Source organism: Brachyistius frenatus, unplaced genomic scaffold (genome assembly GCF_029030835.1).
Source record: "Brachyistius frenatus isolate BFR_SWC_R1_liver_20210118 unplaced genomic scaffold, ASM2903083v1 Contig_61, whole genome shotgun sequence".
NCBI lineage: Eukaryota > Metazoa > Chordata > Actinopteri > Embiotocidae > Brachyistius > Brachyistius frenatus.
The window spans coordinates 2027370-2040743 of record NW_027210660.1 but is presented as its reverse complement, the minus strand read 5'-3'; the positions used below and the strand labels follow the sequence as shown (position 1 = coordinate 2040743).

General features: G+C 39.8%; 3 protein-coding genes and 1 long non-coding RNA gene across 4 annotated transcripts in view; 2 read left to right on the top strand and 2 right to left on the bottom strand.

The window, feature by feature from the left end:
* The window catches only part of capn10 (calpain 10), an 8589-nt gene extending 1384 nt beyond the window's left edge, over nucleotides 1-7205 (bottom strand). The window contains exons 1-12 of the mRNA XM_069706212.1: nucleotides 6950-7205; nucleotides 5846-6097; nucleotides 5148-5279; nucleotides 4799-4995; nucleotides 4456-4685; nucleotides 4236-4377; nucleotides 3152-3318; nucleotides 2792-3048; nucleotides 2508-2710; nucleotides 1379-1634; nucleotides 471-664; nucleotides 291-336 (exon numbers count right to left, since the gene is read on the bottom strand). Coding sequence (XP_069562313.1) covers nucleotides 291-336; nucleotides 471-664; nucleotides 1379-1634; nucleotides 2508-2710; nucleotides 2792-3048; nucleotides 3152-3318; nucleotides 4236-4377; nucleotides 4456-4685; nucleotides 4799-4995; nucleotides 5148-5279; nucleotides 5846-5989 — 1968 coding nt within the window. The 5' untranslated portion in view covers nucleotides 5990-6097; nucleotides 6950-7205. The remainder of the gene's footprint in view (nucleotides 1-290; nucleotides 337-470; nucleotides 665-1378; nucleotides 1635-2507; nucleotides 2711-2791; nucleotides 3049-3151; nucleotides 3319-4235; nucleotides 4378-4455; nucleotides 4686-4798; nucleotides 4996-5147; nucleotides 5280-5845; nucleotides 6098-6949) is intronic.
* ccl20a.4 (chemokine (C-C motif) ligand 20a, duplicate 4) overlaps nucleotides 1-13060 on the bottom strand; it is a 27667-nt gene extending 14607 nt beyond the window's left edge. The window contains exons 1-6 of the mRNA XM_069706219.1: nucleotides 12973-13060; nucleotides 12177-12317; nucleotides 8723-8914; nucleotides 8432-8543; nucleotides 8256-8336; nucleotides 8127-8158 (exon numbers count right to left, since the gene is read on the bottom strand). Of these exons, the coding sequence (XP_069562320.1) occupies nucleotides 8149-8158; nucleotides 8256-8336; nucleotides 8432-8543; nucleotides 8723-8795 (276 nt within the window). The 5' untranslated portion in view covers nucleotides 8796-8914; nucleotides 12177-12317; nucleotides 12973-13060 and the 3' untranslated portion in view covers nucleotides 8127-8148. The remainder of the gene's footprint in view (nucleotides 1-8126; nucleotides 8159-8255; nucleotides 8337-8431; nucleotides 8544-8722; nucleotides 8915-12176; nucleotides 12318-12972) is intronic.
* On the top strand, nucleotides 580-2540 carry LOC138625345 (uncharacterized). The gene is made up of 3 exons (XR_011311232.1): nucleotides 580-668; nucleotides 2151-2253; nucleotides 2459-2540. It is a non-coding gene; the product is annotated as an uncharacterized lncRNA (long non-coding RNA).
* Nucleotides 12313-13374, top strand: ccl20a.3 (chemokine (C-C motif) ligand 20a, duplicate 3). The gene is made up of 4 exons (XM_069706218.1): nucleotides 12313-12457; nucleotides 12593-12701; nucleotides 12824-12898; nucleotides 12990-13374. The coding sequence occupies exons 1-4, from the start codon at nucleotides 12382-12384 to the stop codon at nucleotides 13036-13038; spliced, it is 309 nt and encodes a 102-aa protein (XP_069562319.1). The 5' UTR covers nucleotides 12313-12381; the 3' UTR covers nucleotides 13039-13374.

Genomic DNA, 13374 nt, shown 5'->3' with positions numbered 1-13374 from the left:
GTTTTGATCGTTCTATGGTTGATGAATTAAAACATTAGTCAGGCATTGTAATAAATGCCTGACATGAAAGTGATCAAATAGTTTGATTGGTCTGACCAACAGTTTGAAGTCCAAAGTATTGAATTGGATAAAACAGAGAAAATAAATCCTCACATGTAGAAACAATCAAACGATTTGAACCGTTAAAAAAAAAAAAATACAAACATTTAATCAATCAATTTCTACAGATTTTTTTAATATAACAATCATTTCAGTGCTATATAATACAGCGTGTGCTCAAATTAACAAACCTCCCGAATGGTTTTCCCCAGTCTTTCCTGACTTTTCACCACTTTCCTGAAAGAAACGCAGATCCACCATCAGCTTCAACAGTTGCACAACGACAAGAACGGAAACTAGAAACTGTGGGGTAAAAGTCGGAATCGTTACGACGCAAAGGAAGAAGCCGAGCTCAGAGGAAGGGAGCTGACCTGTGTATCCTGCGAGCCAGGCTGAGCGTGAAGTTCGCCGAGCAGTCGGGCTGATAAGTGGAGGGCACTACGGTGTAAGCTCCAGGAGGAAGGGAGCAGGCCAGGCTGACGTCCTGCGTGTGACAGTGGGGGACGCAGCTGGCCGCAGGATCCTCATCTCCGGCCGTCGTCTGCTCCGATTCCCCCTCCGATACCTGGGTACGTTGTTAAAGTCAGACACGTAGAATGACCATGGCAGCTTTCACTCATCATTAACAAATTAGACTATATTACCGTCTGTGCAGTGATATAACGAGGTTAACGCCAGTCTATTTCCAGCAGTGGTGTGTAAAGTGGGTGCTTAGTCATAATCTAAGATTTAAGAAATGGACGGGTTGTTTTTTTTAATGGATTAACTCTAATTTGCTTGGAATTTTTCAGGAGCTGTTCAACGGCCTGTTCACTCTTGTTGGTATTTAATTGATTTTAATCTGTTCGTTTTTGTGTTGGCACAAACTCCCGACACATTTACCATTGGTGTTTTAAAAATGCCCAAATTTACTGACGTGCACTTTGCTCCACAAACCAACCACATCAACACACCAATGATTCCTTCATAAAGTCCAGTTTTTTTGCTGTACAGAATAAAAATCTTCACAAACATGAAGCAGCCTGAAAAATTGCTCCATTACAGTCAAATATAGAGCCGGTTTTAGTCTGATAATGTTTCTGTTTGTTTAGTTGTAAGTTATTTATGCCACCACTGCTTTGGGACACTTAGTCACAGACAGAAATCCAAGCACAAGACCTACTTATTTAGTTTAACGCTAGCTCAAACATCTTTGAGTGTTACTGTTAAAACTGAACAGATTGTAAAGCAGAATGAGTGATGTTTAATCACTGTTATCCTTCCTTAATATTTGACTGACCTTATAAATGTGGAAGCCAATCGGGTGCAGGTCGGTGTCAGGGCGGCTCTGCTGCAGGCTAATCCTGACATTAACTTCTGATGTCTCTGCTGACTCATCACACACTGTAAAAGGGAAGTGGGGGTTCTGCCAGTGAGACAGGAAGTTTCTGCTTCCTCCGGCCGTCTTTCCCTCCACCCACGAGCCTCGGAGGTAACTGGTCTCCCACTCACCATCTGTTGTCAATGGCAGTGTGGGCGCTGGGCTTTTCAGGGCACTGAGGAAGACATTAACTTTGTTATGTCATGAATGTCATGGCAGTCAGAGACATAAAGTCTTTACAGGAGGAAAGCTGACAGGGAAAATCCATCTTCTGTTAAATATGTCGAACAGAGCTTATCTAATGTACTTGTTAAATGTCAGCAATTGTTTTACAATATGTCATACTAATTCAAGTGTACGAGTTATTCATTTAAAGCACAATTTTGGACATTTACGACAAGAGTATTAGGGTCCACATAAAAAAAATGTTTTGAGGAGGAAGTAATTTATTTGAATTTTGACAATAAAGTGCTGAGAAAAAAGTTTGAAATGGTCAGAATAGAATATTGTATTTCAAGAATGAAGTCAAACTATTGAGAAGCAAGGGAAGCACCTTGGGATCTCTGTTGCAGTACTGCCTGCACCTCAGACACCACACTCTTCTGAGCTCCTACCTTTCAGGATCAAACAGCTTCATCAATTGTCCTATTATGTCTTGTGATACGATAAATCCTCTTTGTATTGTGTGCAGGTGTTACCATCGATACCTTCGCATCTGTCTATTAAAACTGGTTCTGAAGTACCATTGCAAGCGTTCATCTACACGTGGCATCTTGTAGAATCATATGCGCAAAGTAGGTAGTTTGATACATTCTCAAAAGTTACACTTTAGTTTTGAAATGTAATTTTATTCTGGAAATATAATTTAAACTTTATTCTCGACATGTTGAGTTTTTCCTCAAGAGCAAAGTTTTTTTTTTTTTTTTAAATCCTCCACTTAATTTTTTTCCCCCTTAATGAGGCCCGAATACTCCATTGTAGTAATTTGTGTTTCTACAGTCTTTCAGTCATTTTTACAGAGATGACGTCGTCTTCCTGTTCCTCCTACCTGATTGATGAGGAAGAGGAGGAAAAGACCCTGATGAGGAAGCGGGCCTCAGCTCCCGGCTGGAAGGTGCTGGGGATAAGAAGGTAGTACCCGGGCGCCAGCTGCCGGCAGAGAACCACCTCTCTCTCGTAGGCATGGCAGTGAGTAGAAGCACAAGGAGGTTTGTTCAACATCCGGTTCAGATTAAAACGCTTCTTCTCCACCTGGTGAGAATTAAACGTGAGTAACATGATGCCCACCCACACAAAGCACACGCTTGTTTCATGTTTAATGACGGCACATACCTTCCACATGTGCAGAGCGATCGCCTGGTAGTGCTGGTGCTTTGTGTTCGTGCTGTCCCCGGGTGGCATTTGTGCGTATTTCTGTGTGTCTCTCCATTTTCGATGCTGCAGCAGAGACGCCAGTACCTCTCCCCTCTCACACACTTTGAGCCAAAACTTGGGGTTGGTGCTGTAGCTGCTGCTGTTTCGGCTTCCACCGGCAGAGAGCCCTTTTGTCCACCGGCCAGCCAGCTGATGGCTGTGTGTCAGCAGGTTTCCTGTCGGGGCAGGAGAGTCGTCAGGATGCAAAAAAAAAAAAAAAAAAAAAAAAAAAAAAAAGGGCACCACGAAGGTCAAAAATCCGCAAAGTAAGCGACTAACCAGTATAAATGCTCTTCAAGTGTCCCTCTTCACTGATGGGATACCCCACTGTGACATCATCAAACTGTGACATAAATTCGGCCTCATCCAACCAGAATTCGCCCTCAGACAGCCCGGCTTGTAGGTCTGAAGCACAAACAGGGTCGACACAACCCCAACCTGCGCCCCTGCAGAGAGAGACAGAAAGAGACAAATGAAGACGAGATTAATCAAAATGTCTTGACCTCCCTGCACATAGAAACTTTTTGACAGTACAGGTGCTGTGGATGCTTAAGACTCTCTCCAAATCCACAATGAATCAAGTCAACAAAGGGCTTAAGGTGTTCTTTAGACTTGATGTACCTGTTTATTAATGCAGTAAGGGTCAATATTAACCAATAAGATTATACTTATGGCAGAAACTGAAGTCTGAAATCACGTTTTCGCCGGTGCTATCAAACTTAGCAAGTTCCCCCAATAGACCTGGTGACTTCAAGTAATGTAAAGTAATGTCTAATTTAGCAATTTGGGCCGACCTCAACTCCTTTTCCCTGAAGAAAGACACGAATATTTCTCACTGAACATGTGTCATGTGACTGCGGCACTCTACTCTAACTGAGTTTGGTGAGTGAAGGAAAGCAGCAGCACATTCAGTCGACAAATGAGCAGCCACAGAGAAATGTGGATGAGTTGTAAATGTAACAACCAGCCACTGTGACAACCCACTGGTTGTCTGGGAAACCTCTCTCCTTTGTTTTTGATCTAAATGATTCAACCTGACTATTTTCCAAATTTCCTTTTTTTTTTTAACTAAAATCCTCATATTCAGCGTATGTATCCGACCACAGTGTATTCAACAGCCTTCACGACAAGTTTTTAAAACGAAAGATTAGGTTTAGATACATATTGATGACATAATGAAGCTGCTTGGAGTCCAACTTAATTTTCAGTTTCAAAATCTTGTGAATATGTTAACAGGTGACGACGCCATTATAATGCAATTTAGCATGTTTAAACAAGGTTCAAGCTGAATATTTTTGATTCAGTAAAATTCCTCGAGGTTAGACACATCTACAACAGACAAATCTTCATGACACACGTCTACCTCCAGATCCAGGCCCCCCCCCAGCAGCATCTTCCCCAGGGGTTTCTGATCCTGAGAAGGCGCACTTCACTCCCCGACACCTTCTTCACATCCAACCACTCCATGACAGTCAGAGCGTGGTGCTGACCCAGCTCACTCACTCCTAAAACAGGCAAGAAGTTCACGAGCTGATGTGGCACAATCACTCGCTGGATCATCTACAAGCAAACTGTTTTCTGACCTCCGGGGGTGCTGTGAGTTGAGCAGCTGAGCGCACACTCATCCTTCACAGGGTACAGAAGGTTCAGGTCCAGCCGTCTCCTCCTGACTTGGTCACTGTCCCGCTCGGTTCGCTGCTCCTCCTCTGAGCCCGGGTGTCCCAGGCTCCAGCACTCCGCGAGGCCGCCACTCAGGTCCACCAGGGCCTCGGACACCTGCCCCGCCCACAGCTGTTCATAAGAACCATGAAGCCTAGAGAGGATCAAAGCCACAGGAAATACGATTTTCAAACTTCACATTACAGGATAGTACAGTAAGTTAAACTGAGAGCGAGAGAGGACAGGGAAATTTCACAGGCTACGTACTTGGCGTAGGCCTTCTCCAGCAGGGCTACCCAGAAGGCCGTGGGGGACTGGCAGCACGAGAAGCAGAGCGTGGCATTTATACACGGCAGGCGGTCGTCAACGGTCACCTCTGTCCAGTGTCCACGCTGCCAAAAGTGAAACTGAAAGGAGCCCCTGTAGCTGCTGTCACCCCACTGGGGCTGGTCTGGAGGCAGCACCTACACGAGTTCAGAGGACAAGAGCAGTGAAAGAGGTAAACAACATTTCTGACGTTTCACATGCTTGCTGGTGAATGGCCCTCTCCAAATTCAGCACAAAAATCCCCCAAAAAAAAAAAAAAATCAAAAAGATAATACAGCGGTTTGTGTACCTTGTCTAAAAGCTGTTTGTTTTTTAGCAGGATGGTGCACGCACAGAGAAACCAGCAGTCTCCCAACAGGCCTTGTTTGGCGTGACCCAGGCTGATGTCGCTCGGGAAGAGAGATGGTGACTGGCAGATCTCCTGGACGTGTGGAAATAAAAAAATAAAGTTGGACTGGGACTGAGTGAAAGAATACTTATTAAACCCTTTAGAGCTAATTCTATATGGCAAAACACTATTGATTTCAAAATTGTTACAATGGAAAAACAGCAGTAATAAAGATAACGTTACAAGTATAACTTCTTTTGTGAACTTAGAGCCTGCAGGCACTCTTTCATCATCATTTTTTACTGCTATTTTATTGCTTTCCTATTATTCTATTATATTCTATTATTGTATTCTATTATTTCTATTATTATCTCATTGCTTCCTGTATGCTGCTGTAGCGAAAAAAATTTCCCCTCGGGGATTAATAAAGTAACTACCTAACCTAACCTAACCTAAATCAACAACCTGATAGAGAAATCCTTCCTTGGCTAAGCAGGCGATAAAAACTAAATTGGCCACGAACCAAAAAGATTAAGAACTACTTGACATTAAAAAAAAAATTCTCATTATGTTAACAGCCGGTAAACATCTGACCCGTGGCACATTAAAAATTAAAGGAATTTCCTGCGGCAATTCCAACATCCTCTTGTCACTCTCACCTGCGGGCGTGTCCAGGTGACGTCTCCCTGCAGCCTGGCGAGAGGCGTGGAGCTGTCAGAGAACAGGGACCTGTCCTCCGAGGGGAAGTCCGGGTCCTCGAACAGAGCGGCACCTCCCTGCTCTGCCATGCCCTCCTCTTTCATGGCTCCTGCTTCTTTCAGCCCGGATGTACCTGCTGGATCAGCGGGTGAACCTCATCCAGCTGTGACCATCTTCACTGCATCCACGTACATTTCACGCTCGCATTACACCTAAAAACAAAACATTAGCTACGTTATGTGTTCATGACATTTTGTAGGTTTAGAGCAAAGACCATAAAGAAAAGCTGCTGCAGTTGTGTGCAGCGTTTAACTCCGTTTAACCGTGTTAACTGTGAACTTAAGTTCCATTTTGAGGTACTTGTACTTTAATGCTGCTTTTTTTCTTTTCAGATGTCTATGACTTGTTAACAGCTCCAACAAATAGTGCTTTTTTTTTTCTCACACAACATTCATTTCAATAAGCGTCCAAATGATCCAACATCTCACCAAAAATCAAAGATTAGACAGAAGTCCAAAAACTGAAAACAGATTTGTGAATCAGAAATGTTTTTATTTCTTCTCCCAGTAATCATCTGACGACCCCTCACAATAATCCAGTAACCCTGAATATATAAAACTGGATATTAGCTCCACCTACAGCAGCTACAACAGTAACATACTGCTTACACACTGATGCTTCAGTATTAAGAATATAATGATGTAATAAATCATAATATATCCGTCTGAGGGCACCAAACCAGCACCTTTACTTTGACAGTTTAACTACACTTTGCAGTTAATACCTCTGTATTTTTTTTGGTCATTTTGTAAATATCTAAACTAATGTGTTCCCTGATGAGTGCACAAATAATTGTTTTTATATCACATAATGTGATAATATAGCGTGAAACCGGTAAAAGTGTATTTTACAGGGGGAGGAGGGAGAGAGGGGGGGGGACAGGTCTTCATATTTTACCGTAAACTCAGCCGTAATAAGGTGGATGTGCAAATTCAAAGCTGTATGAGTTGTTGGGACACTGACAGGTGGAGTTATAAACGGGGCAGGTGTTTCCGTCTTCTTACCGTGCTGCTCTCTGAAGCATCTCTCTCCTCGCAGCTGGCATCACGACGCAGCTACCTCAGTTAGCTTCGGTGCACACCTGCTCCGTGTCGCTTCATCTCCTCCCGGTGTCGGAACCAGAACCACAGACGCTTCTTATCAGCAGGACAGAGTTCATTATGAGGTGCAGTTATGTACGCAGACTCGGCATGTCACACAGCTGGGAATAAACACGCGGACGGCGTCTTCCGCCTGGATAACGTGGCAGGGCAATCACAGAGTGAATCCTTCCTGTTGCTGCTGTTGACCGCTGCCGCCCACTGGTGGCACCCTGAATTACACCCTGAACTACACCCTGAATCCGAATTATTGCACTCTGATTTACACTGTGGATCAAATTGTGCAGGGTCACTCACTGTCCTGGATGTCAAGTTTGTTTCTATGGATCAACAGTTCACCATTAAAAGAATAAACACTGGTTGAAGAAAAATAATAAATAAAATATTACTGAAGTAAAGGGACTGAAACCTTTCTGTTATTGACTCCATTTTATTGCTCTCTTAGTTGTTGTACCTATTTGTGGTGCGGTTGAGTTAAATGAAAATATGCAGAGAGGTGTTTCCAGTATTCGGTCCAGCCTGGGGTTTTAACAACAATGAGGGCAAACTATTTAGTTATAAATGTAACTAAATAAGGTTTCAACAGGAGCTGAACATTATAACCTTGATGAGAGTAGGATTTATTTCAGTGTTGATGTACGTTGTATTTGAGTTTCAACTACATATCCTTAATGACCCTGAAATTAAGTGTACATTGATTTCTGTCCTTTAGTACTATTTGAAGTACTGGTATGCCTACTTTACTTCCCCTCTGTTATTCTGTCACTTTTTTCTTCTGTTTTCCCCATTTCTATTCTCACTTCAAACTTCCTCTCCCTCCTCATCCCATCAGACAGTAGATTACGAGATGCTCCTCTGTCTTTAAAATATATTTATTTTCTTCCCTTTACAGTGAGCACTAATACTGCTGATGTTTGTAGTATTTTTGAAAATGCCTATAAAAAACATTCAGGTTCTTAAAATTACTTATATATATATATATATATATATATATTGTGTTTATTTTCTTGAAATCAACACATTTAAAGTTTTACAAATATGACATTAATTAATTTTAAAATGATACATTCATTGATGTCTTTTCTCAGATGCTCTCCATGTGCTCAACGTTTTCTGTTTAAAAAAAAACACAAAAGGGAAACATTATTACATAGTCACATAAGACTTAATCAGTGCTGGTGTTTGAGGTTGAGTAAAGACAGTATCTTACTGATGCATAGACTCCATGGCCTTCTGCACCCACATACTGTCAGGATCCGCACAGACAAATCTGCCTTTCACCATCCTGAAACTGTTTTCAGACAAGAGAAGAAGTTCAGACATTTAGCAGAGCTGACAGTTGATAATTTAAAGTTTGTTGTTTCAGATGGTGTTTGCTTTTCTTACATCACTGCCTTGATGTTGCAGTACTCCTTCCTGTCTTGGATCCTGTAGCTTCTCAGTAATTTAACTGGGAGTGGAGTTTCATGGTATTGTGTGCAGCAGCTCTTCACGGGACCTTTAAAGAAACGAATCATAGACATCTCCGTGAAAACAGGGGCCGAAAACACACTTAATGACCCACTTCAAAGCACAAAGTATAGAACAAGTGACTCCTGTGTTGTGATAAATCAATAACATTAATGAAATGTAACACGTCACCATGTTGCTGTTAAACATTGGTGAAGTCCTACTCACCGCTTTCACTCAGCGCCACCACCAGCAGCAGCAGCAGCACGGAGACACACACAGCTGGATTCATCCTCTTCATCTGTCAATCAGTTTTCTGATCGGGATTCTGAGTTGGGATGACTTGATGAGGTGTGTCTCTGCCATTGAAGTTTAAATACTGTGTGAAATGGAGGGGGCAATTTTCCACCGATCGAGGACCTGGTGGGAAACATCTTTACAATTGTGTATTTGGGTCAAGCGAGAAGTGACGTACAGTTCAACTTTTACCCACAATAGTTTGTGGTACAAAACCCCCTCTGCTGTGACACAGAATAGGGGAATAAAGACATATACAGGATATTTACTCATGTATATACATGTTGTACTTATTCAAGAATAAAAAAAAAAGTATCATAAAATAATGTTGTGCTTTATGACAAATACTGGAAAAGTTGTACATCCACAATTAATACCTTGTTGTTATTAATATGTATTATTTATTTAATTCCATGTAATAAACATCAGGGCAATGTTCTTTACCTGGACACCGTACTTTATTACAATGAGGTCCTTCCACTTTACTAGATTACTTTGATTTTATGTTCCTCCATCTTTGAGAGGCTACTTTAAACTGCTGCATTTCTTTGACAGCTATAATTACTTTAATGCACACAATATGTGATTGTTTTATAAGATATTTTTTATTTTCATACTTTAAACCACACACTGTTTACAATGTGGTTAAATTCACTCGACAAGCTTAAAATGCTACATTCACAGTAATGCGTCAGTAGCAATAAAGCAGAAAAACAATACACAGTAATATTAAATGTCAGCAAAATGTATACTCATGTTACTTAGACAACATATTGTAGTTTTACTTAACTGAAAGCAGTACCTTTATTCAGTAGGAGTACTGAATACAGAGTAAAAGTTTTAACGTAGCAATTCTAAATGTTTACTTTTAATATAGAGTAATATTTATGCAATAATATTGCTACATTACAGTAAAATATCTGAATACTTGTTTCACCTCATAAGTTGATCTGGTTTAAAGAGAAATCTAAGAACAAGAAACATAATGTTCAGTAACTCCAAACCTCAGAAACAAACATCCTGCTAATCTGTTGCATTATAGACCACAGTAGAAGGTCTGTAACTATGACTGCAAACCATATTTAATGTTATTTATTGTCCCAGTTTTATTGTGTCTAAGTCCATTTCTTTATAAGTTTGTGTATACAGTGAGATGCAGTAAAAGGAAAGTTTAAGAGTTAAAAAAAAGAAAGGTTTTTGCCTTAAAATGCAACACATTTTTGAGACCCTCACTTCCTGCAGTCTATTGGAAAAGTTAAGTTTCAGTCATTTAAAAATCACCTATTTCATGATGGCTGTATTTCAGTTTTAGTGTGAGCAATCTTACTCTCCCACTGTCAGGTCTTACTGGGGCACTCGAACAGAGCAGATATTGTTCATGTTACTAGTAAGTTGTGCACTTATACTACTCTGACAGATCAAAACGTCTGCTGTTAAAAGGCAGATTACAGATATGACTCTTCGTGTGAGTCGGGGGAAGCTCTGCTCCGAAAGCTCTTCATTTCTCTTTTGTCTGCCTGAACTTCCATTTTACTTTCAGTGACAATGTGTCACTTGATGTCTTGTTGTCACAGTTAAAGCAATATTCCCATGCATATGAATTTTAAAAGAGCAATATATACACTTTTACAAAAATAGAAAGAGCATAACTGGGATTTAGCCCCATTTAATTTGACCGTAGACTTTATTTTTCAGCACTTAAATCAGATATCAGGAGGAACAACTGCAGTGACCAGGAACCCTTTCATAGTTTGAGTGTTGCAGTGAAATAGTCTCCAAAGATGTGAACTATTCCTTTTATGTCACATAAAAAAAAAAAAAAAATCACCACACTGAGTACCCACTGATTCACATCAGTACCCACAGTAGATAAGAACTACAAACACTACACATTAAAATTTGGAGAGGTTCACAGAATAGTTTGGAATATAGAAAGAAACTCTTATTCAGAGGTCAGATTTGACCTTGAATTTAGATTCACTTGATCATTAATGAAAAGAAAAAGAACAGTATTTTGTCTCACTGTTAATATATAAATGATGGAGCTGAATTATAAAGTGATAAGAGTTATTACACAATGACAATATAAATGCTGCAGGAAATCAGAAACGTGCTATAACTCAGCCATGCTGTGGTTTTGTTGGAAAGTTCATCATGAGCAATTAAACAAAAGCATATTGTGACCTACTTCAGTGCACTCTTTTTCCTTTGATGCATGCATCTTGAGTTTATAGAAAGGGTTCCTCTGACCTAGAAAGAGCCTTCATACATCTTCCAAGCTAACCACTTGCCTCGGCCCACATCACGAAAGTGTACAGAGGTCTTTAGTGAAGAAGCTTTTCATCCTCCGTAAACTGTTTTCCAAATGTCATATTTTTCTAAATTTATCATTTTAATGCCTTTTATGTATTATGTGCATGATGAGAGCCACAGAAAGTAGCCGCACCTTGAAAAGTTCCAGTGTTGCACGGGTATTTTTAGGACTCTGTTTTTGTTAAGGTGTGGTGATACTTAACAATTCAATGTTTGCCAGTTAAACTGGCTTGTACTTATATGTTTAACGCCTTTTTTAATGTTTTGTTTTATCATGTTTGATCAACATTTAATGCACCGAGGAATGTAAAATACACGTATTCTTAAGTATTTTCCTTTCATGCCACTATAAAAGCTTTTACTTTTTTCTATCAGCTTTAGTTACTTGCCAATTTACTAGTTATTTTACAGCTAATAAAATACATTTCTTTGTTGAAGATTAAACTTTTCCACCCTAAATATAAGCAGAAATTAAACAATTAGTTGGTAGAAACTCAAGTGGCAGCAGTCGTTTGAGTTGATTTTCATTTAAAAATACCAAACAATTCATCACTCCAGCTTCTCAAATGTGGCAATTTGCTGCTTTTCCTTTCAACATTATCCTCTTAAATATTTTATTTCTTAACATTTTGAAGTTTTAAGATTTATTTTCAAGATTATAAAGGAGTCACTTCTATATATTCAAAATTCATTCTTATACAACAAAAATAATTGATTATTGTTAATGATTTATAATAGTAGGCTGCAGTTACACAGGACATTTGTCTGCATATCGTACTTTTACTTCAGATACTTTAAAGTAATAATCTTTTTGTCCCAAACTTGACCTTTAAACACATTTTTAACATGACAACATTTCTGTATTTGGAGTTTTTCAGACTGATATGATCTGTGGAACTATAAACAAATATTCACACAAATAATCAGTACTTCCTCGTATTCACGGATCAACGACAATACAATACCATGACTTCTACTACTGTGTGTGTTTGTGTGTGTGTGGTTGTGCGTAGGGGTGTGTGTGTGTGGGGGGGTGTCTGTCTGTAATTTCTGTAATATCCCTCCATCTTACCCTTTTCCTTTCATTGGGGAAAATGCAGGGTTTTTCTGTGATGGTGTAACACTCCTACTGTGGGCAGAGCTCATCTGTGTCTCAGGAGTATATAAGGCCGCTGTGATCAGCAGCTTGTCACCAAATCCTCTCTGACTCCACCTGAGGACAAGCAAGAAAGACGACCGCTCAGTTCAGAGACACTGCTGCCAACACAGAGGAAGATATGCAGTCAATCAAAGTCACAGTGATGGCGATCACTCTGCTCACCGTTTGTTTGCTGGCCACAGACACATCTGCAGGTATGTAATTATATCTGCCTCCATGTTTTTCTTTCTTTTCTTTTTTGTATCATTTAGTGGATGTGATAGACACACATTTTACTTTCTTTTACTTTTCCATTATCTGATCAAATTGCCTTCTCCCCTTTTTCACAGTACGTGCTGATTGCTGTCCAAAATACATGAAAGGCAAACTAAGATTTTCTATTATCAGGGGGTACTCAGTGCAGACTGTCAAAGAGATGTGTGACATCGATGCCATCATGTGAGTATGAGCAAAATCATCTTAATCTCCTGTTTCTCAATCAGATTACATGATACAGAAAACAGCATTAGTGTTCACCATAAGTGTATGAATAATAATCTTACTTCCTTTTTGATCTATAGTTTCCACACAACCAAAGGTAAAGCATGCACCGATCCTTCTTTGAGATGGGTGATGATCTATGTCAACCTTTTAAGGTAAGATTTTCAGCCAACAAAATATTGAACAATTATTTGGATTCTGAAAGAAAACAACAAGAAAATTAACTCACCTCAACTATTATTCCAGGAGTGAAGCCCAGAAGGTTCACATCAACACCTCACAAGCTCAGGAGTAGACGTCACAGATAAAGATGTCAGTCTGTCTGTGTGTGACAGCGGAGTCCAAACAAGCTGCTCTCTATCTCAGCCTCGCCTGCTATCCAGTAACCAAGGATGTTTCACTGCTTTATGATTTAGTGGACTGACTGACAAACCTGCTGACAATAGAAGAAACTGCTTTTAAGCAATGCAGATATCAGCTCAGTTGTAAAAGCATTGTATATATATATATTTTTTTCTTTTTTATATTTCTGTATTTTTTTTTTGTGTAAGATTTTGTTTTTGTACACGGGAAAGAAAAATAAATTGTTCCATTAATTGTTTTGTGATCTCATATTAAAATATAAATAATA

Coding starts and splice junctions, on each gene's coding strand:
- ccl20a.3 (XM_069706218.1), top strand. CDS start 12,382: ATGCAGTCAATCAAAGTCACAGTGATGGCGATCACTCTGCTCACCGTT. Junction 12,458..12,592: donor GGCCACAGACACATCTGCAG/GTATGTAATTAT, acceptor CCTTTTTCACAG/TACGTGCTGATTGCTGTCCA. Junction 12,899..12,989: donor ATCTATGTCAACCTTTTAAG/GTAAGATTTTCA, acceptor CTATTATTCCAG/GAGTGAAGCCCAGAAGGTTC.